At 41.9% G+C, this 26318-nt stretch overlaps 1 protein-coding gene across 1 annotated transcript in view; it reads right to left on the bottom strand.

Moving 5' to 3' along the window:
* LOC124788704 (LIM domain only protein 3-like) overlaps positions 1-26318 on the bottom strand; it is a 339539-nt gene that overhangs the window by 299302 nt on the left and 13919 nt on the right. The window contains exons 2-3 of the mRNA XM_047255984.1: positions 10582-10672; positions 5199-5336 (exon numbers count right to left, since the gene is read on the bottom strand). Coding sequence (XP_047111940.1) covers positions 5199-5336; positions 10582-10667 — 224 coding nt within the window. The 5' untranslated portion in view covers positions 10668-10672. The remainder of the gene's footprint in view (positions 1-5198; positions 5337-10581; positions 10673-26318) is intronic.

The raw sequence follows: 26318 nt of genomic DNA on the forward strand, positions 1-26318 counted from the left end.
CGAAAATGGCGTGCAATGACCTATCTCAATAAATTCACATACAAAATAGGTTATATGTTCAAAAAACGGAACATAAGCATTGACTGCAAAACAAATAACTCAGTGCATAAACACATGTGTAAAATAAAATCAAAACCAGAGAAATACCAACAATCTAGTACCTAACAGCTCAGTTACACGGACAGTGAGACGTGTGCACATTGGAATGACTAGCATGAAGTTTGGCACAAGATATAAAGACCAAATTAGTACAAACCACTCAACATTTGCGGAACACCTTAAAAAGGCATACCATAGACCATGTGCTAGAGAAAAATGTATGAATGTGATAAAAACCACTCAAGACAGACACCTCCACCCTTTCCAAGGAAAAATTCATAAAGACAAAGTATTTACAGACAGTTAACAGCTACTCAGCGACCAAACTAATGTTATGAACCAGAAACTAAAAAAATAATTGAAAGAATGACTTAATGAGGAAAATAAAAAAGATACTTTACATTTTCTATCCTTCACCCTCTACCACTCTATCTCCACCTCCACATCCCCATTCATTTCAACTCTTGCTCCTCACCATTTCCTTACAAATTACTCGCCATCCCACTACTTTACATTCAATGTTCACCTATTCTCCGCCTCCATCCCCCTCCCCCCCCCCCCCCCCCCCCCCCCACCTTCATGCCCACCTATTTACTATTTCAATTTTCGGCTCTATCACTACTCCTCTATTTCTCTTACACATCGTATAAATACGTAGAAGTATATTTAAAAGAAATAACACACATGTAATAAACTGCGGGAAAAGAAAAAGAAAGAAGTTTGCTATCAAAGCAAAACCAATGGAAAGGTTGCTATCACACGATAAACATTTAGCCAGAAAGTTACAAATAAATAATAGTAGGGCTAGATTGTGTTGCTCTTAAATTGTGTTCCGTTTAATATAAAAATATGTACAGTACTACAAACCACGGCGGAGTTAGATCAGAATCAACAGAGCCAAACGATGAAATAACACAAACACTTGAAAGCAGACGGCCTTTCCTGATGTGAGCCAAAAACCAGGAGTGAAATACCGTAAGTAAAAATCAACATCTTCTGTAACGAACTGTTTTTCAGTCTAGAAAGAAAGTCAGAAGGAAAATATCTGTTATTACAGACCAATGATGATGTTTTATTGCAATAAAACGAAACGCGTTTGGTGACAAAAAACATGCATTCTTCAATTTCTCCAGGCGTATTTTATGACGAAATAAATCTCGGGTGAACAGGTTGGTATGAGTGTGCATAGGACACAATATTTCGGCAATCTACCACGTTGCCATCATCAGGTGCGCTGATGTACTGACCGGCGGTGGGCCGGCGCCAGGTGTACAGGGTGAGTCACCTAACGTTACCACTGGATATATCTCGTAAACCACATCAAATACTGACGAATCGATGCCACAGACCGAACGTGAGGAGAGGGGCTAGTGTAACTGGTTAATACAAACCATAAAAAAATGCACACACTCTATTCCACTCCGTAATTGAAAACGGAAACCACGTGTGTACGTGTACCTCACCCCTCATGGTAATGTACATGTGCGTCAGTGAAAAAGACCAATAAAAAGGTGTTAGCATGTGGACGTAATGTGCTGTTCCAGTCTCTTCTGTACCTAAGGTCCATCACCGTTCCCTTTGGATCCCTACGTAATTCGGTGCTCTCAGATACACACGATCGAACAGCGGAGGAGTGGTACTCAAGCGTCAACTTTAGGTTACAATATCTCCGGATGTAATAAACATTTTACAATGCAACAAACGGCACTGATTACGTATTTGTTTATATGTTCAGATGTGCTAACAAAACTAACGGGGTTCCATTTTAAAAAAACGTAGGTTTGTGTTAAAAAACATACTTCCGTGCATTTTTTTATGGTTTGTATTAACCAATTACACTAGCCTCTCTCCTCACGTTCGGTCTGTGGAATCGATTCGTCAGTATTTGATGTGGTTTACGAAATATATCCAGTGGTAATGTTAGGTGACTCACCCTGTATATAGAACAATCCCCCTCCCGCTCCTGGCGCCGGCTCACCGCCGGTCAGTACATCAACGCACCTGATGATGGCAACGTGGTCGATTGCCCAAACATTGTGTCCTATGCACACTCATACCAGGCTGTTCACCCGAGATTTATTTCGTCAAAAAACATGTAATTTTTCTTTATGTAAAGACGGTATTAAAATACGCTCAATAAGAATGCAATTACTTTAAGATCTATGGGTATCTATGTTAAAATTTTGGTTTTCCAATCTTTGATTGCTTGTGAGGTTATACTTCGAAACATTTTGCAGTTTAAAAAAATTTAAGCAAGTTAACGAAAGAATGTGAATCGTTGTGATTTTTGAAAGACCTGTTCATTCATCTGCTACAGTAATTGGTGCAAGTTCTTTTACTCTCAAAAGAATTACGACCAACAGTGAAGCAAGTGTGACGAAGACAATACGCTCGCTCCTACTTCTGTAGCGGGCTGTAGGGTGCGGGTGGGAGGATAGATGGCGCGTTAGAGGACCGGTCCGCTCTGTGGCAACGACGGGAGCTCGTGTTTGGAAGAAAAACGGCGGCGGCCCGCGGCAAACAGAGGGTAGCGCCGCCATCCCTCACTATTAATGGCTGCTCGCGCAAGTTGGCCCGCCTCGGGAGGTATAATCCGTCTGCAATCACACAGATAAGGCGGCCCTTGTAATAACACGGCCGCACGAGGCGGCTGTCCAGCGCCGGCAGTGCTCTACTCTCAGACCCACTCCGGGCTCTTCATGTCTTGGAACACCACTTGCGAGCCGTGCAGAATTTATGACCGTTCTTGGCAGCTGACAGAACTTCTACACGTGGCATCAGCAGTGGCGGTGCCGAACGGAAAACAAAGATATGTTGGAATGACCCTGGAAAATGGAGTGCATGTCTTAAACGAACAGCATACAAAACTCCAATAGAAACTGTTATAGAGCACTGCTCCAATATCTGAATCTTTATTATACCGATTTGGCGGAAGATGCCATAAAAATGCTGAAGCGTTCATAATAGGTGTGTAAAGCCCATATTAATATCTAACAGAGATGCACAACCAACGTAAATCGAAATCTTTGGAAGAAAGGCGAGGGAAAAGTCTGGAAGCTTGTACACACGTAGACTTGTTGTACTGGTGTTCAATCGAAAGACTGATTTGACACAGCTTTTCACGCTAATCTTCCCTGTGCAAGCCTCTTCCTTTGAACCTACTTACTGCAGTCTAGCTCTATTCCCTCTATTCAGAGTTACTCCCTGCACTTCCCTGCATTTCCAAATTGAATATTCCTTGATACTTCGAATCAAATAACAGCATCAATTGCACTTATATTTTCGACTACCAAGGAAACGAAATGAAGTGTGCATCTGGATAGGGTCTCTCGTCAGGTAGACTGATCGCTTAGTACAAGTTTTCTTAGTTGACGTCACTTCGGGGACTGGCGTTTCGATGAGGATAAAACGATGAAGACAACACGACACCCAGACCCCGAGGGGAGAAAATCTCCATCCCCGCCGGGAATCGAACCCGAGTGCCTCGCATGGCACTCTGCTGCTTTGGTGTCTCAGTTATGGAGTCGGACATTAAGGGAACAACCAACTGAAAATGGCTTTGATAGCCGACAGCAGCCGTGTTTGTCGAAAATACAAGTGCAACTGTTGCTGTTATTTGATTCTTGCATCATAATGTCCTAGATGCTATACAATAAATCGCTTGATGCGTGACAATGTTTCATGTCAAGCGATTGTTTCATTCATTCAAGTTTGTCATAAATTTCTGTTCTACCCAGTTTGATTAAATACCACTTTATTCGTTATGTGGTACACCTGTATAATCTTTAGCGTCACACTTCAAAATCTTATACGCTCTACTTTTCTGAACTGACAGTAATATAATATTGACAACTATCAGTCTAGAAACATCTAATTACAACTGAGTGTGAAGAATTTTTCCTGCAATACACTTTTCGCCTGTAGTATCTGGAAGGCATCATCAATGGCCTGAAATATTTACATATTTGTGTAAATACTATATTTCTTTACATACTGGAAATTCTACGTTAAGGTTGTAAACAGCTTTTTGACTTTCTGATTTCTATTAAGTAACAATATTTTAAATTTCTGCTTAGCAGTTTTGTAGATGCTGCTGTACATGTGATCTTGAACCGATTTTCGAGCTGTTCTTTTGGTTATCCAATAGAAATTTCATTTGCACAGCACTAGCATTTACCTCATGTAATTTTTGGTTGTTACTGCTAGCTGTTGAATGTTATTGCTAACTATTCGACTTTGTGCTTGTGATATCTGTGCCGTGCGCACGCGCACTAGTGTGTATGTGTGTGTGTGTGTATGTGTGTGTGTGAATTTGTATTTTCTTAGTATACTGAAATGCCTAAACGAATATTTTTTCATTTCATTTTTTATCTTGTCATTTATTTTGTTACCATAAGGAGGGATTTTTCTGTTAATATGCATGTGCTCGTTTCTCACCTGTTTTTCTGCAATGGTTTTCTGGATACGGCTGTTTTCCTACAACTACGAAATTTGTAAATAGGAATTTAGAGGTACTGTTTGGTCACAGAACATGAGAAAACTCCAGAGCTTTTTACAATCTCAGTGTACAATCATGGCTATTGAAAACCGTTTCAGCTGTATTTAGTCCTTTACTTTTAGGTCACTACAGCTGAAGCGGTTTATTAATAGCCTAGATGATTTCTCGTAGCTTGGTTGCCCTACCTACGAGATCGTCTGTCCTCAACTTACAATGTCCAGTACGTAAGAGAAAATGTATTTACACAAATATTGACATAGTCAGGCCACGGATGGTGCTTATCAAGTAAAAAAATGGGAAACGCATATGGTACAAAAAAGTTCATATAATTCAGCTGCAATTAGACTGATTCAGAGTGATAACAGGCATAAAGATATAGGTTGTAGTTGTTACGCGAAGGTGAAGAGGCTTGCACAGGATAGACTAATAGTTAGATAACTGCATATCACACTTATGACCCAAATCAACGATAAGAAAGGTCAAACCAAATCTGACAGACACAGTACACACTTGTATTGCCCTACTTACAGAGCTAAGTCTGAAATTTATGCAAATTAGAGCGAATTCGTAAACACGATTTGAAACAAAGCAAGTGGCAGACCTGAGGTAGTCGCGGCGGCACAGGATGAGGTCGGCCTTGGTGTAGAGCGTGGAGCCCACCTCCCCCAGGCGGCAGTCGCAGCAGCCGCACTTGAGGCAGTCCTCGTGCCAGAACAGGTCCAGCGCCTTCAGCAGGTACCTGCAACAACGCAAGTGCTCTCAGGTATACCACATAGCAGGACGCTAAGGCTGAGGCAAACTTATCTTCACGCACTAAGAATGTGTGACTCAATGACCGAATTGTATAAACAATGTTTGCTTATACATATGTAAATCTACATTCACTGCCTGACAAAAAAAAAATAAATAAAATAAAATAAAAAAAAATAAATAAAAAAAATAAGAGGCACCCAGAATGGAGGAGGAAGCGAAATGGAACTTCGCAGGATAAGAGCGTATGTGAGGTTGTGAGGTTATTCCAGTGATAGCAAAATCGAGTCAAATTGAGAAAATAGTTGGCTGTATGAGTTCGCATATCAATACGACGTTTCACTGCCACCGACCTTTACGTATGCATTCATTCGCTTGGGAAGGGTATCATAAAACAGAGTATTTTCTCCAGGGGAAGGCAGGCGTACAGATGTTGTAACCGGTTGTAGATATCCTGGTTATGGGAACTGGAACAGAGTTCATATCTGAGCTGTTTCCACTTATGGGCAACAGATCTGGCGATCTTACTGGCCACGGCAGTGTCTCATATCGCAGACAATTCATGAAAACGTGTGCCATATGTGTTTGGGCAATGTCCTATTGAAAAAACGGCACCATGATGCTGTGGCTGGAGAAGTAACACTTAAGGACATAGACGTCCGTGACTCACTGTTGTGCCGTCAGGAGTTCCCTCAATCACTACCAGCCATGAACTGAAGTCGGCAAGTCTCTCCAAAACATTGGAATTGAAGGATCTCTTTCCAAGTCGCAACTATACTCAACAGCGATGGTCATCTAGACTAATGCAGAACTCTGATCGCTGAACGCGACGCCATTCATTGGCGGTCCAAGCTTTATCGTCTTGGCACTTCCCCAAACTTGACGTGGTTTTAACTGCAGCCTACGTATGGGATGGTAATTTCCCAGTCGCTGCTGCAAGTCTTTGAACAACGGTGCGGAATGACACAGAATGTTGCATGGAGTCTCTAACTTTTTCTAGCATGGCAGATACAGATGTGAAAGGGTTACAGTATACTTGGTACACAAAACTACGATCATCGTTTGAGGTGGACAGACATGGTCGACCAGATCCTCGATGGCTAACATGCCTGTCCGCACGTTCCTATGCAGTTCAACATGGGGCTACTGTCACATCAGAATTCCTCACAAATCAGTGTATTGCACGATCTGACTAGGCGGCCAAATGGCGACCCACAATGAGACTTCTTCCAAGCTCTGTCAGGTGCTGAGAAAACTCCCTTACATGAGTATGTGGGATCTTGTGAGTTAACGAGCATTTCGCTCTCATTTAAGTACATGGCCGAAAGAGTCAGCCCACAGGAACTGTGAAACTAACCACGTTGTCCAGGACAATGTGCCACAAAGAGCGCAGATTCGCCACGAGATGGGGAAGTTCACAGGGGTCTGTTGTGCTGCGGTGTGAGAGTGAGACAGACGAGAACCTACGTCATAGGGAAACCCCGTAGACGCCTTTTCTCGCCAGGGAGACGAAGCAGTGTTAAAGATGGCGGACCTAAGACTGGCCATAAAGAGAAACATTTATGAAAACTATTTAATTCTGTAGTAGTTCAGGCAGCGAAGCCACAGTCATTTTAATCTACCATCGTTCATAAATTTTCATGGTGATCCCAATAAAACTGGAATACTGATCGTATCTATAATAGTTTAGGATTTACTGTTGAAGTGAAATTAACAAGTTTTGTAACAAAGACCTGAATGCTAAAATCTGAACGCTTTGGTCGATCTTAAAGACTGACATTTCATATAGAAGCGCATCTGACAAATGTTGTAAATATCAACTCTGTAACTTTGTTTAAAACATATAGTAAATTTAAATTATCAGTATTTTCCGTTAAGCATCAGATCATAATTTCCTCCACACAAAACACATCGATCAAAAAATGGTTCAAATGGCTCTGAGCACTATGGGACTCAACTTCTGAGGTCATCAGTCCCCTAGAACTTAGAACTACTTAAACCTAACTAACCTAAGGACATCACACACATCCATGGCCGAGTCAGGATTCGAACCTGCGACCGTAGTGGTCTTGCGGTTCCAGACTGTAACGCCTAGAACCGCACGGCCACTCCGGCCGGCTCACATCGATCAATGGCAGCATTACACTTCATAGAATCATTAGGTAATAGAATATTTGTTGTAAAGCTTAGTACATAATAGTTACTTTTCTTTTTTATTTATTTATCAGAAAGCACATTGGTGCAAGGTTACTAGCCGTGACATTAAAAGTAAAGAAGGAGATTGTATTGGTTTTATGTAAAAGAATTTAACATTTATTATGTAATGGATATTATTGTTACTTTGTTTAGAACTTGAATGTGGTCAAGCTTTGATTATTTAAATGTGTTAAAATATAAAATAATGTGGAATAAGCTGTAGCCAATCAGATGGACGGCTTCAGGAAAGGGACCTGCCCTAGCCAGTTGAGGGAGGATGTTCGGCACGTCCGAAAATGTGGCCGGGAACGGGCAAAGAGAGGCAGTTCGGACTGAGACGCGAAAGCGGACGGTCGGTCTTTATGCAGAGAGGAAGTTAAACGAATTAGAAAAATTCGCGTTGTGTCGTATCGTGGGACTTAGTCTCTGAGCGGCGAGCGGCTGCGCGCCTGGTGTGAACTCTAACTCTTCGCGTAATTAACGAGGTGCGGTACTGGACTTGTAATTCGCGATGAGATTGTGAATGATCGAACTGTGTCAAATGGATATGCGTTCGAGTGAAATAGTAATTCTAAATACGACCACTTTCGCTATTAGTTTGCTTTCAAAAGTTCAAATGTGTGTGAAATCTTATGGTACTTAACTACTTAGGTCATCAGTCCCTAAGCTTACACACTACTTAACCTAAACAATCCTAAGGACAAACACACACACCCATGCCCGAGGGAGGAATCGAACCTCCGCCGGGACCAGCCGCACAGTCCATTAGTTTGCTTTCAGAACAAACATTATTCTAACCAAATCGCAACTGCGTGGCCTACGTCATTTATGGGTCGTTAATTTAGTTCCCGATATTATTATTACTGTTATTATATGTTATATTAACTTTGTATTTCGCAAACTTGCCATCACCCAGATAATTTAATCGAAGGGTCACAAGTGACTAATTTACGGCGTGTAATGCGCCACGTGCGATTCTACCCCTAGACGAGTTTGAGCCAAGACATTTCGACGAAGAGCAACAGCATGTGAGCCCGAACATCAATGGGATGTTAACTCTCAATCTCTGCGTCCTTTTCACTCAAGATCTGACGTTGTTCACGTCAATTATATACTCTTCCAGGACTGTCAACAACACGAAGCACGAACAACAATACCGCACTGTTGGCCGTTCTATCCACCACAGGGAATGTCTTTTATCATTTACGCACTTTTACGATGGTGTGTACGGTGTGTACGTGTACGAAGTGACTGACCACAGACCACGTTTTTTTGGCAGGCTGTTTTTAGTACCGAATAGAATTTTCGTTGTTTTCTATCCACAGCGTTTAGATATTTTGAGAGAAACGTATTTGTGCCATCAGCTGTATATTGTGTTTCTATTCTCTACATGGTTCGGTTATTACAACCACCTTCACAAGAGACCCAGCAAAGTCACCGGATCTCTCCACAGTTGAGTATTACACTGTTTTTCTTTTGTGTAATTGATCGTAACAACCGAAAGTGGCAGAAAATACATGTAAAATCGAACAGCTGATTGCATATGCTTTTCTAAAAATATAATACTGAAATTTACAGCGTTTATCCTTAATGTAAAAGCCTCTGATAGACGCACCACGAATTAATTATCAGAATGGGACAGAAATCAGTAAGTGTGATGCTATCTGCAGGCAAACAAATTTCAAACTGAGCAAGTCAGTAACGCATTGGGCCACCTCTGCCCCTTACGTAAGACAGTTTTTCGGTCTGGCATTGATTAATAGAGTTGTTGGATATCCTCCTGGGAAATATCGGGAGAAATTCTGTCCAGTTGGCGCGTTACATCGTCAAAATGACGAGATGGTTTGAGGGCTTCGCCCACAACACAAACGTTCTCCATTGGGAAGATCCGGCTACCTTGCTGACCAAGGTAGGATTCGCAAGCTCGAAGACAAGTAGCAGAAACTCTCAAAGTGTGCGGGTGGGCATTGTCTTGCTGAAATGCAAGCACAGGATGGCTTGCTACAAATGACAACAAAACGGGGCTTAGAATACCGTCAACATACTGCTGTGCTGTAAGAGTGCCGCGAGTGACAACCAAAGGAGTCCTGAATGAGATTTTCAATCTGCAGCGGAGTGTGCGCTGATATCAAACTTCCTGGCAGATTAAAACTGTGTGCCGGACCGAGACTCGAACTCGGGACCTTTGCCTTTCTCGGGCAGGTGCTCTACCAACTAAGCTACCCTAGCACGACTCACGCCCCGTCCTCACAGCTTTACTTCTGCCAGTACCTCGTCTCCTAACTTCCAAACTTTACAGAAGCTCTCCTGCGAACCTCATTCTGGAAACATCCCCCAGGCTGTGGCAAAGCCATGTCTCCGCAATATCCTTTCTTTCACGAGTGCTAGTTCTGCATGGTTGTCCCATTTGGTTGTCATGCGCGACATCCATACAGCACAGTGGTACGTTAACGACATTCTGCATCCTGTTTTGCAGCCCTTGATGGCAAGCTATCCTGGGCATACATTTCACCAAGACAACGCCCGCCCACACACTGCGAGAGTTTCACACTCTATCTAGGCCAGCAAGGTAGTCGAATCTCTCCCCAACTGAGAACGTTTGGAGCATTGTGGATAGCGCCCTCCAACCATATTGCGATTTTGACTATCTTACGCGCCAACTGGATAGAATTCGGCACGACGACCCTCAGGAAGACATCTAACAACTCTGCCAATCAATGCCAACCCGAATAACTGTTTACTTAGGTGCTATAGGTAACGTACCCGTTACTGACTTGTTCAATTTGTGAAGCTCTTTCTTTGGATAAATTACACAATTTTTCTGAAATTGTAATCCATTGTTTGGACGTAAGTGTACATCACACTTATTGATTTCGGTCCCATTCGGATAATTCCTTCGTTGTGGGTCGCTTTTTTGTGTTAGAGTGTATTTCAATAAATAAGAAACATGGGACATACAGTGAGCTTCATGGCCCAAGTATCATATCTAGTTGTGTAATCAAGGGACAGCCTCGTTCATCGTGGTTTTAGAAGCTTACCTCTCGGTTATCTTCTTCCCACACCCGGCGCACTCCTGTGGGGAGTTGTTCTTCTGCGTCTCCGCCTTCACATCCATCGTCATCATGGATTCTGAAACAAAAGCAAAGAAATCCCTTGAGTAACTTTCTTAAACAGATTTTCGATTTAAAATACACTTATAAATTAAGTTTGTATTTCTTTGAAGAAATTAACATCACATGTGATAAGCCGATTGTGACAATAATGTTCTGCATGGTATCTCATATACTGATATCACGAGATTGGTGCGGTGGATCTAGAAACCTGGATAAACGCATACTGGGCCGACTGTCCAATTCTTGTTCACTACCATGACTACACCGTATTCTCTTCTTAGTATCTCCTTATTATATGACTGTGCACCATTTCGAGTTTCCCAGCACTAAATGTGACATTACAGCGAAAATCTCGCTGCTCTATACACAAAATTAATAAGTAGGTATTGAATCTTTCAATCATTTGTGGGTCAGACAGAACTGAACCATAACATGGCAAAATTATCGAATAACTGCAACTGATATTAATTTAAAAGTATAGCACAGAGTCGATAACAGGAATATAACTGAAGCCAGATGACGTAGAATTCCAAGTGCAGTTACCAAAGGGGTACTCTCTCGTTTTTACTGAGCGAAGTGTCGCAGTGGTTAACACTCTCCAATCACTTTTGGAAGGAGCATGATTCAAATCGCCATTCAGCATCCAGGTTTATACTGCCGGTTGTTTCCGTAAATCGCGTAAGGTTGTTGTTGGAACCAGCACAGCCGCTTTTCCTACGCCATCTATGTCCGACCTGAGCTTGAGCCTCTATAATGATGTAATTGTTGACGTCATACTGTCATAATTTTTGTGCATTACTATAACTTTCCCTTTATGATTCATTAAAGTGTGACAGAGAAAATGAAGCAAAAATTTAAGCAATATAGAACACTAAGAAATTATAAAAATAATCTTCAGTCGTTATAGGTTGAAGGTAATATTGCACAGTTTATTGATTTTTGGAAACGTATTCGAAATAACAGTGGTCTAAATCAAACATGATAAAATGGCCTTGACATAAAACAACATGTTTTATTAATGGTGGCCGGTTTCAACCTATACAGATCATCTTCAGACCATAAGGTACCTCTCTCGGTCATCCACAGAGCCAATGAGCGGAGGTGAATTGTCTACTGGAAGCCTCATACGTCACCCCTGTCGGTTTCTATAACTATATAACAATACATTGAGCTACAATAATCCATTGATGATTTATATTCTTTTCATCGTCGTGTAACAATAAAACACGAAGCGTATACAGTGCTCCAGCAACCATCCGCATGCCACCCTCGCCAGCACTGCCTGCTATCACTGTGAAGCAGTGCTACTCAGTCGCTGCTGGGGTATTGCTTATTCTTCGTGTTTTACTGTCCCTATTAATAGATATTGAAAACGAATGTCATACTAGACTAATTTGGTACCGCCTATCGGACGGGCACGAAAAATTCCACATTAAAAAAAGCATTTCATTTTGGAATGGGGAAACAAGCCGACGCTTCCGATTGACAGAGTGCGTCACATGAAACACGTAATAGATCCAATGTAGACATCTATTGATGTTTAGTATGTTTAATACTCGAGGGGATTTGGATGTTTTCTGAATGTGATGAAGCCAGAAGCTACGGCAGTTAAGTTTTCGCTCCAATATCCAAGGCATATTTCCATCAGGAAATACTGAGAAAAGTAGCATTCTGATACTAAAGAAGGACTGAAAAAATAAATGATTTACTATGATTTCGCGCATGGAAAGGAATCTACGAGTATCATGTCAGTTACATTTCTTGTACACGTGAATCTCAGTTGCTGCTGAATAATTGGACTTATACAAACACAATGAATTTAGGAGGTAGTTCTGCAAATTAATTCGATCAATTCCATCATGCGTTTAATCTACTGTTCTGCATCAAAGTATCTCGAAAACATTGACTCGGACTGCGTGTTGTGTGCGTTGGACACACAATATTGAAATCGTAGGGAAACAGGCGTAATTGCGGATGAGAGAGCAGATATACGAAAAGACGGTACTGTGAGTCTCTACGAATGTAATGGAAGGGGGTTTGGGTGGGGGTTGGGTGGGTTGGGTAGGGATAGAGAAAACAATGGCTCTGGGCACTATGGGACTTAAGTTCTGAGGTCATCAGTCCCCTAGAACTTAGAACTACTTAAACCTAACTAACCTAAGGACATCACACACATCCATGCCCGAGGCAGGATTCGAACCTGCGACCGTAGCGGTCGCGCGGTTCCAGACTGTAGCGCCTAGAACCGCTCGGCCACCCCGGCCAGCAGGGGTAGAGAGTCTGCAGACTTAACGTGATGACAAAGCTTTGATAGCGTTGAAATCAAACAACACATAGCAGTAGTTAACAATTTAATTGGAATTTTTAAACGACTGAGGTAACTGACAACGAAACTATTATTCAAATAGTCTACAGAATAGATGAGACTGGAGATGTACCATCGGACTTACCCACCCTCTCTCGGTCGTTTGCGGATAAATCGCACAATTTGGATAATAACCCATACATTCAAGTTGCTGACAGAGAAAGTTGATCTGTAAGATGACAACGAGTTCGATTGTAGGAAAGTAAAGGCACCAGAAAGGTAATTCTGACGTTGCATTTGATAATGGAGACTAGTCATAAAAAAACTAAGACATCTTCATAGGGTTTGCTGATTTAGAAAAAAGATTTAATAGTGGAAAGTGGTGCAAGATGTATGAAATCATCATAAAAATTGGTGTAGATTATAGACGAAGACAGGTAAAATATGTGTACGAGAACTAAGAGGAAACAACAAGAATGGTGACCTAGAGAAAAGTGGTTGGTTAAAAAGATGAATGGCAGTTATTTAGCCTTTATTCTCTATTGTTAAAACAGTATAATAAGAGACAATGACGAAAATAAAAGCAAGTTTGATAAATAATAAAATGTAACGGAAGTGAATGATAAGATTCAGTGATGACATTGCAATTGTCTGTGCAATTGAAGAAAAACAATAGAAGCTATTAAAAGGAGTGATAAGTTTACTGAGTACAAATGTTGGTTGAAAGTAAACCGAAGAACGAAGAAAGTATTGAAATTAGTAACACGTTTATCAAAACTGGGGGCCACATAATATACAAAGTGGAGGAATCCTGGAATCTTGGAAGCAAAATAATTCTTGATGGAGGAAGTGATACGGGTATGAAAATCAAACTATCAGAGAATACCATAACTGCGATTCTGAAATGTGAAGCTATTAACGCAATTCGTCTACAATTAAACAGTTACATAACTTTTTGAATGTTTGTTCTGTACTATAAGAACTATCTGTTAATGTGTATGACCCTAAAGTGCAATTTTTACTTTTCATTTGTGTAACTTTTATTTTTTTATGATGAAATCTGACTGCAAAAGGTGAAAGTGAAAGAATCTGCGACATACAATGACTATTCTTGAACACAGAATCCCTTACTTTTTATGTTAAAGTGTGTCTTGATCTGCCTTCTACAATTGAAGTGATGGTTTTTGGAACATGCGAATAATGTTCTCTATTTTACCTGCATCATTGCAGTGAATTGTGGTTGAGTGCATTATTGTTCACTTTGCTTCTTGGCACCAGCTGCTACCGTAAAAAAAACTAGTATCAACTGTGAGCCTTGATCGATCATATTCGACACGTCGAGAAACACTGAAATAACTTCTGTACGTGTTTCATTATTTCTACTTTCAATGCTTGTCCCCTGCTTATCAATCCTTTGCACGCACTCCCATGAAATCCATACCCAACTCTGCTCTCTTTGCTGCCGTCCGACGCGCAATGAAGTCGCATCCCTTCAGCCAGGAGTCTCTACCGGCGTTCCACGCTGTGATCAAGTTTACAGCAAGCAACAAAACATACGCCTTTTACCTGATCATCATAGAAGCGCAATACTCTTCTGAACAATTCTTTTCTTTATGGTACTTTTACAGTCAACTACATTAAGGGGGCACTGTGATCAGGAGCAGACTATTCATTTAAATAGAAAGAATTTCAGTCATCTCTTTATTAGAAACTTGTGAGGATACGGTCACCTTATAGCAAGCAAAGACGGCATTACTCGTTAAAGAAGTCTACAAGTGTCAAATATCGGCCTTAATTAGATGCTGTATTCTCTGATAACGTACGTCTGGAGTCCAATATTGAGTGGAAGAGAATCATGGGCTTGGGAAAACACAAAAGGAAGAGAATCGGAACGTTTGGGTTATATTGTTACAGAAGGACGCTAGACAAGAAAGATATGTAGATGTCTTCCGTGGAATCGGCGATGAAAAGAATTTTTAGAAAACCTAAAAAGGCGACCTAAAACAGACGACCCCCCCCCCCCCCCCCCCGAACCATGGACCTTGCCGTTGATGGGGATAGCCGTATCGTAGGTGAAACCACAACGGAGGGGTATCTGTTGAGAGGCCAGACAAACGTGTGGTTAAAAGAGGAGCAGCAGCCTTTTCAGTAGTTGCAGGGGCAACAGTCTGGATGATTGACTGATCTGGTCTTGTAACATAACCAAAACTGCCTTCCTGTGCTGGTACTTCGAACGGCTCAAAGCAAGGAGAAACTACATTCGTAATTTTTCCCGATGGCATGCAGCTTTACTGTATGGTTAAATGATGATGGCGTCCTCTTGGGTAAAATATTCTTCAGGTAAAATAGTCCCCCATTTGGATGTCCGGGCAGGGACTACTCAAGACGACATCATTATCAGGAGAAACAGAACTGGCGTTCTACAGTTCTGCGTGTGGAATGTCAGATCCCTTAATCGGGCAGGTAGGTTAAAAAAATTTAAAAAGGGAAATGGATAGGTTAAAATTAGATATAATGGGAATTAGTGAATTTCGGTGACAGGAGGAACAAGACCTCGTGTCAGGGGAATACAGTGTTACAAATCCAAAATCAAAATATGGGTAATGCAGGAATAGGTTTAATAATTAATAAAAAAATAAGAGTACGAGTAAGCTACAGCGAACAGCATACTGAATGTATTATTGTAGCCAAGATAGATACGAAGCCTACGCCTACCACAGTAGTACAAGTTTATATGGCAGATGACGAAGAGATTGAAGAAATGTACGATGAGATAAAAGAAATCATTCAGATAGTGAGAGGAGACGAAAATTTAATAGTCATGGGGGACTGGAATTCGATAATAGGAAGAGGAACAGAAGGAAAAGTATTGGGTGGTTATGGAATGGAGGTAAGGAATGAAAATTTTGCACAGAGCATAACTTAATCGTAGCTAACACTTGGTATATGAATCATGAAAGAAGGTTGTACACGTGGAAGAGGACTGGAGACACTGGAAAGTTTCAGATAGATTATATAATAGTAAGACAGAGATTTAGGAACCAGGTTTTAAATTGTAAGACACTTCCAGGGGCAGATGTGGACTCTGACCTATTGGTTATGAACTGTAGACTAAAACTAAAGAAACTACAAAAAGTTAGGAATTTTAGGAGATGGGACCTGGGTGAACTGAGAGAACCAGATGTTGTAGAGAGTTTCAGAAAGAGCATTAGGGAACGATTGACAAGAACCAGAGAAAGAAATACAGCAGAAGAAGAATGGGTAGCATTGAGAGATGAAATAGTGAAGGTAACAGAGGTAGGTAAAAAGACGGGGGCTAGTAGAAATCCTTGGGAAACATAAGAGATATTGAATTTAATTGATGAAAGGAGAAAATATAAAAATGCAGTAAATAAAGCAGGAAAAAATGAATACAAATGTCACAAAAATGAGATCGACAGGAAGTACAAAATGGCTACGCAAAGATGGCTAGAAAACAAATGGAAGGATGTAGAGGTATATATCACTAGTGGTGAGACAGATACTGCCAACAGGAAAATTAAAGGGACCTTTGGAGAAAAGAGAACCATTTGCATCAAAATCAAGAACTCAGATGGAAAATCGTTTCTAAGCAAAGAAGGGAAAGCAGAAAGGTGGAAGAAGTATATAGAGGGTCTGTACAAGGGCAATGTACTGGAGGGCAATATTATCGAAGTTGAAGAGAACGTAGATGAAGATGAAATGGGAGATATGCTACTGCGTGACGAGTTTGACAGAGCACTGAAAGACCTGAGTCGAAACAAGGCCCCGGGAGTAGACAACATTCCGTTGGAACTACTAATAGCCTTGGGAGAGCCAGCCCTGACAATACTCTACTATCTGTTGAGCAAGATGGGTGAGACAGGCGAAATACCCTCAGACTTCAAGAACAATATAATAATTCCAATCCCAAAGAAAGTAGGTGTTGAAAGATGTGAAAATTACCGAAATATTAGTTTAATAAATCACGGCTGCAAAATACTAACACGGATTCTTTACAGACGAATGGAAAAATTGGTAGAAGCTGATCTTGGGGAAGATCAGTTTGGATTCCGTAGAAATGTTGGAACACGTGAGTCAATACTGAGCCTACGACTTATTTTAGAAGATAGATTAAGGAAAGTCAATCCTACGTTCGCCGTATTTGTAGATTTAGAGAAAGCTTTTGACAATGTTGTCTGGAATGTTCTCTTTCAAATTCTGAAGGCGGCAGGTTACAGGGAACGAAAGGTTATTTACAGTTTGTACAGAAACCAGATCACAGTTATAAGAGTTGAGTGACATGAGAGAGACATAGGTTTGGTAGGGAGTGAAACAGGGTTGTAGCCTATCCGCGATGTTATTCAATCCGTATATTGAGCAAGCAATAAAAGAAACAAAACAAAAATTTGGAGTAGGAATTACAGTACATGGAGAAGAAATTTATTAAACTTTGAAGTTTGCCGATGACATTGTAATTCTGTCAGAGACAGCAAAGGACCAGTAAGAGCAATTTAACGGAATGGACGCTGTCTTGAAAGGAGTATGCAAGATGAACATCAAGAAAAGCAAAATGAGGATAATGGAATGTAGTCGATTTAAATCAGGTGATGTTGAGGGAATTAGAGTAGGAAATGAGACACTTAAAGTGGTACATGAGTTCTGCTGTTTGTGAGCAAAACAGCTGATGATGGTCAAAGTAGAGAGGATATAAAACGTAGACTGGCAATGACAATGAAAGCGTTTCTGAAGAAGAGAAATTTGTTAACATCGAGTATAGATTTTTGTGTCAGGAAGTCTGTTCTGAAAGTATTTGTATGTAGTGTACCCATGTATGGAAGTGAAACAAGGGCTATAAATAGTTTATACAAGAAGAGAATAGATTCTTTCGAAGTGTGGTGCTAATGAGGAATGCTGAAGATTAGATAGGGAGATCATGTAACTAATGAGGAGGTACTGTATAGAATTTGAGAGTAGAGTAATTTGTGGCACAACTTGACTAGAAGAAAGGATCGGTTGGTAGGACATGTTCTGAGGCATCAAGGAGGGCAGCGTGGAGGGTAAAAATCGTAGAGGGAGAACAAGAGATGAATATACTAAACAAACTAAGAAGGACGTAGGCTCCAGTAGGTACTTAGACATGAAGAAGCTTGCACAGGATAGGGTAGCATGGGGAGCTGCATCAAACCAGTCTCTGGACTGAAGCCCACAACAACAAAAACAAAATAGAATAAGGCAGCTGGACTGAAGCAAAACTCTTTTGATAAGGGTGGGAGATAATTCTGAGTACTAATACTGAATAAAATAATTTCGTGTGTTATACCATTCATTATAAAGCACTAAACCAGGTGAACTGCCGACGTTTCGTCCGACTTCTCAGTGGTTTTCTTGATGCTGGACACTGTTGAATGACTTCCTTTATATACTATTTCGGTTATTTGACGGCTATTGTCACATATCTGGGCTGTCACTGGACAATTGGAAATGAGGTGCTATGGTTGGGGATGATTATACAGCAGGCTATTGTCTGTGCTGTTCTGGTAGGTGAACTGAAGAAAACTCTTGTAGGTAATTGGTAGGCAAAGCAAATCGGCAGCTTTTGCCCATGGATAATGCTTTCTTGCATCTAAGCGTGAAGGACGGGCGGCAGTTCTCTCGTGACCACTGTTTATTCTGTGAAATCCGGGTTAAGTGGCGCTGTTGACTGGTGAAAACACACAGTCGACTAGGCTGGAGTCGCTGGTAGCCAGGCGGTAGTTGCTGGGACGTTTAATGTTCTGTTGCCTAACAATCACTTGCTAGAGTAGACAATAGCTGTGGAAGCCTGCGAACCGTACCAATAGAAGTGGAGGCCAAGTCCTTCGTATTGATATATACTTTGGAATGGATCGTGTAAAGACAGTTTTACACATTATTAGATTCGCTAGGTTGTTGTATAGGTGTGATACGTTATGTTGTACACAACTGCCTTCAACGGTATTGGTAGTCTGGCATTCACAGTACTATGTGATAATTTGAGATGAAGAGGTTGTGTAACTGACAAGAAATTTGTGGCAGATGGTATCACACTAGTCGGAAGACTTGAAGCATAAAAAAAAACAGCTTCGGCGGCAAAGAGACTGCATTCGAAAGACAGTAAGCTTGTGGGATCATTTGAAGTTTGGAAGTCATCAGATAAAATCTACTGTAACCGCATTCATTGATCTTCCCACTACGCCTTTCGGAGGTTTATGCCTCCTCCACCATCATCAGATAAAATCTACTGTAACCGCGTTCATTGTTCTTCCCACTACGCCTTTCGTAGGTTTATGTCTCCTCCATCATCGAGTGGTTTTATGCCATAAAGGCATGTGCGACTTTTATGTTCTACTTTTGGGTAACTTAAACAGATTTGAAAGTTTTCAATGATCACCGGCTGCTCTTCCAGTCTTATTTAAAACACAAACTTTCTGTAAATCGAGCTTCTTAGATAGATTATTAGATAGATTATTAGGCAGAGAAAGAGTATTCTATTGGGGAGTTTATAGAAAGATTATAAGATGCAATTATGACTGAAAAAGCAGCACTGAAGTTGCCAGAAGTTGAGAAAAACACATACATACAATCGACCATGCCTTTTTAATCGACATAATCGCAACCAGATGATGGAGACATAGTCTTCTACAACGCTTAATGGGGTTGGTTGGTTGGTTGTTTCGGGGAAGGAGACCAGACAGCGAGGTCATCGGTCTCATCGGATTAGGGAAGGACGGGGAAGGAAGTCAGCCGTGCCCTTTGAAAGGAACCATCCCGGCATTTGCCTGGAGCGATTTAAGGAAATCACGGAAAACCTAAATCAGGATGGCCGGACGCGGGATTGAACCGTCGTCCTCCCGAATGCGAGCCCAGTGTCTAACCACTGCGCCACCTCGCTCGGTGCTTAATGGGGAGAATAATAAATGTGACGTTACAGAAAATTTGTATTTTCATTTTACTTTTGTTCCATGTGTTCTACCTTGAAGTATTGACGTTTCATGTTAGGTTGGCTGGTATAGCTTACATCCGTACACCAACGGCAAAACTCAAAATGGTGTGAGGTTTCCTGTAAGTGGACATATTCTTTACAGGCCTTACTTATCCTGGTTCCACGGATCTAAGTGAGCCAGTGTGTCAGGCGTGTTGCCGATTTTGCAGCTTGTAGGCGTTCATCTCTTTCTCCGCTTGTGTTGCCAATGAATTATAATGGAAAGTCGCATTTTGAGCTGTTTCCTGTTAAACAGCATCTTACACTAATGCTTCGTGGGTTCAGAAATCATCTGTAATGCAAACAATGTGCATAAAAACTTCCACGAAACGCAGCAAAATCGGTTCATTTAGGATTCAACAAATATATTAATTTCCATAGTCACAAAAAAGCTGTTATCTACATTCCTACTTTAAATCTGTTGTCTCAGATACAGCTGATATACAAGTTATCCGTCCATCACTCATCCATTCATTATTGAAAAAAAATGCAGCAAGTGAAAAAGAAATAAAGAAACTAAAGATTAACAAAGCATATGGCGAATATCAAAGTCTTGCTGAAGCATTAAAATTGAAAGACCACAACTAAGTTCAGAGCTTTGGCCTTTAATAGAAGCAGTTTGAGAGACGGAAATCGTTCCTACTGATTAGAAATGCTCAGTTTTAGACCGAATATTTCATTTTAAAAAAATGGCCCCATTTGGTACGACAAAAGGAGAGGAATTCCGCAAAAACAGTCCTTCACTGGTTTGTCTCTACAGCTATAAATAATAGAGAATACGTAGGAATTCCTACTGATTAGAAATGATCAATTTTATACCGAACATTTCATTTTGAAAAAATGGCCCCATTTTGTACGACAAAAGGAGAGGAATTCGCCAAAGACCGTTCCGCACTGGTTTATCACCTCAGTTATAAATAATAGAGCATACGTAGGAATTTAATATAGATTTCTATATACTGTTTGCATATTTCAAAAACTCCTGCATCAAACGACATTACTAACCATGATCGCAGAATACGAACTTCCTTAAAATTAGATTAGTTAAACGGAGTATAGAAGAAACATTTTGCTGCATAAAGGCACCAGCAGTAGAAACTAAAAATTTTAATTGTACACTGTGCTGAAACAAGAAGATACCACCTATGTTATCATCACTTAGAGAATATTGCAAGCGAATTAATCAAAATTGACCCGAAAGGAAACCTTATGCTGGGTTTAAATTTCACTAGATTCACCTACTTGAGTGATTTAGCACCATTAAGTTATTCCAGGATATAAGTTATCAGAATAATGAAACATTGTTATAAAATTTCTGGAAGAAACATGGCTGCATGTTACTGTGGAAAAGAGTGAGAACTTGTTGAGAAGTAGGAAAAACCCAATTAATACATAACTGGATGCAGGCGGATTAACCTTCAAAAGGGTTGATCGCTTGAAACGCACAGATAGACCCTTTAGTACAGCCAATAAAACTGATACAGAAGCAGAGGCATGTGTAGCAGGTGCCAACCGAATTTCAAACACCTCGAGCGAAGCCTTATGACCAGTCTATTCTATGGGTGCGGAACTTTCACGTTTATGATTACGGATGAGGGAAAACCAATAACATTCGAGCCGCAAATATTGAGAAAAAGATTTGGAGCTGTAATCGACTAGGGAAAACTAACAACTTAACATCATGACAATGCAAACAAAAAAAGGTTGTACGTTGGTGTTGAGTGAACGCGCTGCTTCTCGAGCGGAAAGGCGTGCCGGTCCCTGGCACGAATCCGCCCGGCGGATTAGTGTCGAGGTCCGGTGTGCAGGCCAGCCTGTGGATGGTTTTTAAGACGGTTTTCCATCTACCTCGGAGAATGCGGGCTGGTTCTCCTTCTTCCGTCTCAGTTACACTCTTTCGGCGATTGCTGCGCAAACACCGTTTCCACGTACACACACACACACACACACACACACACACACACACACACACACACGACCATTACTCTACCACGCAAACATTTGGGGTTACACTAATCTGGTATGAGACATTCCCGGGGGATCCACTGGGGGCCGAACCGCACAATAACCCTGGGTTCGGTGTGGGGCGGCTGTGGGATGGGTGGACTGCTGCGGCCTGTTGTGTTGTGAACCACTGAGGGCTACAGCGGGACGAGGCCTCTCCGTCGTTTCTAGGTCCCTGGTTTAATACAATACAATACAATACAAAGGGCGCCTTTTTTGGACATTCAGGCTTCCCCTTACGTCGAATCAGGGCTTCACATATACAGTACTTCTTAAATCAAAATCACATAAGCTAGATAGAAATTTAAATTACTAAATGATATTAAAATGGTGGTGACAGAATAATATTTAATTTGTAACCAATTTTAAATATATAAGGGGCAGTCAAATGGATACGGGACAGATGGAAAAAGTTAGTAGGCTGTTTATTATTTCAAAAGTAATCACCGCAACTGTGAATATAATTATCCCACTGTGAGAAACGACGGTCAACGCCTTAATGGAAAAATGTCTGCAGTTGACTACTGAACCATGTCTCTAACGAAACGTGCACATCTCCGTCCGAAGCAAATCAACGGTCACGAGTATGTTTCTCCAGGCCTCCAAAAATATGGAAATCGCACGGAGGAGGATGTATAAGGGCTCCCCAACGAAGCTTCTGCAGCATGGTCGAAACAACGTTGGCAACATGCAGCGGCCATTTTGTTGGTAGATTATTTCAATTACGCTGCAGAAGTCTCCATACAGTTCTGATCGTTCCCCATATGATTTCCAAAGCTTTGGGGCCCTGAAGAAAGACATTCGTGGCCGTGATTTGCTTCGGACGAAGAGGTGCACGCCTGGGCACAACCAAGGTTCCGTAGGCGAACGCAAACATTTTTCCGTGAAAGCATTGACCATCTTATCTCACGTTGGGATACATGTATTAAGGATTATGGCGATTATTTTTAAAATAATAAACAGTTTACTTGCTTTTCTTCCATCTCGTTTTCATTTGACTGGCATTTATATCTTGACAATGTGAATAACAATACTGACTAATAGCGTTAAAAATAGTACTACTTCTACTACTGCTAACACTAATACTCGTAATAACAATAAAAATACAATTTTAATTATTATAACTGTAATAGCGATAGTGATAGCAGCATATACAGGGTGTTCGGAAAAACCCGTTACAGACTTCTACGACTGGTAGAGTGGTGTGAGTACATAATATTTGAATAGGAATCCATGCCCGGAAATGTACCGTTTCAGTTCAGATATTTAACTCTTCCACTTCTTAAGGAATTGAATTAGTCATGATGCAGTACAATTATTAGATAACAGTTCGAAAGGAAACGTAACTACAAATCCATTTACCACTTAAGCATATTTGTTTTGTATTAACACTTAAACATTACTTGCTTACATTATCCCAAAGCAAAAAAGAACCCAACGTACTGCAAGTGCAGAACTGTACTGATGCATTACAACAGCGGCTGGGTATGGCTACCATCAACGTTCTTTCAGGCATTGTACCTACGAAACATGTTCTGGTACACACTCGCCATCCCTCCTGGTGACCACTTTCTAGTGCAGCGGTCAGAACTCGTGCCAACAGATCTTCCTCTGTCTTTACAGAAGTCTGGTAAACTGAACTTTACTCAAATTGATGACAACAGGTGACCGTCTGACGTGGTACGCGTCATTCTGTCTACCGTACTACCAATTATCGCTTTCCCTCAGCCGACTTGGACGCATTACACACCTGAACTGAAACCGTCGTAGAACGGGTACAGTACTTTTCCGGACCTAGGCTCCTCTTCTAAATATTATGTATTCACTCCCTTCCACAAGTCATAGAAGGTCGTAACGGTACTTTCCGAACGCTAAGTATAACATGTATTTGCGGTGTGTGCAAATATGATATTGTTCAAATGGCTCTAACATCTGAGTTTATCGGTCCCATAGACTTAGAACTGCTTAGACGTAACTAACCTAAGGACACCACACACATCCACGTCCAAGGCAGGATTCGAAGCTGCGGCCGTAGCAGCAGCGCGATTCCGGACTGAAGCGCCTAGAACCGCTTGGCCACAGCGGCCGGCTATGATATTGTATAACATAGCGAGTTCTAAGAAGAAATTTAGTCTGCACCTGGAGGGGTTTTTGGAAAGTGACGGTATGGTGGGAAAGAATGCAACTTAGTTGTAATGGGGTAAGAGATGCGTTCACAACAAAGGAAGATGTTATTACTGTTTCAGCAGATATATCATATGTTTTGAAGCTGGCTACGGTATTAAGTTCTGTGATGTAGTGAGGGAGACCTCTACAGAGTTGGTTATTGGTTATTTAGAAAGATAAGGCAGCTGAATAGGAAATCTACTCTCGAGGGAACGAGTGTGTCTGCAGTGTTGTTCAGACTAGAGTCTTAAGGCCGAGAATTAATATGAAGGACTATATACTTCAAAAGAAGGCAGAGGAGACAGAGTGTGTGCAAATCTCATCTTCTGTCTGTACATATTCAGGGTAGCTGAGATGATGACAGGATGCACTACGATCAAAATGTCGAAAAGCGCAGGTTCATGAGATCAACAATTGGATGATGATGATGTTTGCTTTGTGGGGTGCTAAACTGCGCGGTTATCGGCGCCCGTACAAATGCCCAACCTTTGCTCACTCCTATCTCGCCCTTCCATGAATGATGATGAAATGATTAGGACAACACAAACACCCAGTCACCTCGAGGCAGGTGAAAATCCCTGACCCCGCCGGGAATCGAACCCAGGAACCCGTGCTCGGGAAGCGAGAAAACGACCGCGAGACCATGAGCTGCAGACTTAACAACTGGAAGTGGAAGTGAATGTAAAAGTATTTTTCAGATCAAAAGGGAAGATCTTATTATATTTTTGTAGGGCACGGAAAGATGATTATGCGTACTTGAGCATTTTAGCTATGTGAGCAGTCCAGTTTAAGGATTTTTTTTTTCTTGTAGTAAGGTCATATGGGACGAAATTGCTGAGGTCATCGGTCCCTAGCCTTACACGCTAATGAAACTAACTTACGCTAAGGACAACACATACACCTATGCCCGAGGGAGGACTCGAACCTCCGACGGGTGGAGCCACGCCAACCGTGATGAGGCGCCTTAGACCGCACGGCTACCACGCACGGCGTTGAAGTTTTAATCTATTATTAAACCCTGACGCTATGCTGACAGAGAAAAATTTACGTTTTTGTTGATTATTTAAGATTAATGATGGTAGGGATACCCGATGTATCGAGCTAAAGAGCCCGAATGGACTGACATCTGCCGGCTGTGTTACATCCAGTTGCTTCATTCAGTCGCATAGACGATGGGGTCAAGCGACGTGGGGTCACATGATCGTAGTCGAACTGAAGCTGTAAGCTCGAAAAAATTTTTTGTACGTTGCAAAGTGTTTTCTGGTATCTCGCATGAAACATATCAAAGTTATGAATTAACTCGACGTGCCTACGTGCCTACTCCATTGCCGCTGAATTATTGCAGGCCTTCTTAAACGGCGTGTAAGTTGTCTCTCGTGCTGCACGTAAGGAAGCAGTATGCGTTCGTGTAATGGAAGCGCTGCTGCGCGGTTCATCCGGCGGCTGGCCTCCCAGTTCCCGCGGACCATCCGGAGCTTCCTGGGCAACCACAGGCGGGGCGGAGTGCGGCCGCTGACCGCTGCAGGCCACTTATCTCGCGGGACGGCCGCCGTCCAGCGTCTGCCGTCTTAGGCGCCCGTCCAGCCTGGCCCCCGGCCGGCGGCAGCAGACCGCACATAACTTGGCCAGAGCGGCGACCTGCCAGGCGCACCCGCGCCGCCGCTGACCACCGCCCCTGCGCCCCCGCTGCCGCCCCACCTGCCGCCCCCGCCCGGCAGCTGAAGCTACCGTCTCCACCGCAGCCGCAGAGCGCCACCGGCACTGGACCCTCCTGGACGCAGCCGGCGCTAACTTCACGCGCTGTTCCGCTCCCGTGGATCTTAATGTCGGGTTTTTAGATGGGCCAGGAAGTCGCGTCCCTCGCAAATTTGCAGCCCACCTCTGTGTCCGTTGCCAGGGAGTCACTTGTTTGAACAGTATAAAGATGGCAACTATCTAACCAGGCGTAAATCCAGTGTCCGGTTCCTCTGTGGACTCACAGTTTGTTCGTGATGTAGGGTAATTTTGAAAATATTTCATCTTTGGTATCGCTTCAGCGGGAACCTCTTTAGCAGAGACCCCTGAATTCCCTCCAAACTTTTTTTTATTGTTTAGTAATTAGGGTTCTATCACTAAGATTCTCCACATTCACAGTTTATATCTCCCTCCAAACCCACCTCAGTAGCCGAGGTCGCTAACGCACGCCCG

This window comes from Schistocerca piceifrons, chromosome 3 (genome assembly GCF_021461385.2).
Source record: "Schistocerca piceifrons isolate TAMUIC-IGC-003096 chromosome 3, iqSchPice1.1, whole genome shotgun sequence".
Taxonomy (NCBI): domain Eukaryota; kingdom Metazoa; phylum Arthropoda; class Insecta; order Orthoptera; family Acrididae; genus Schistocerca; species Schistocerca piceifrons.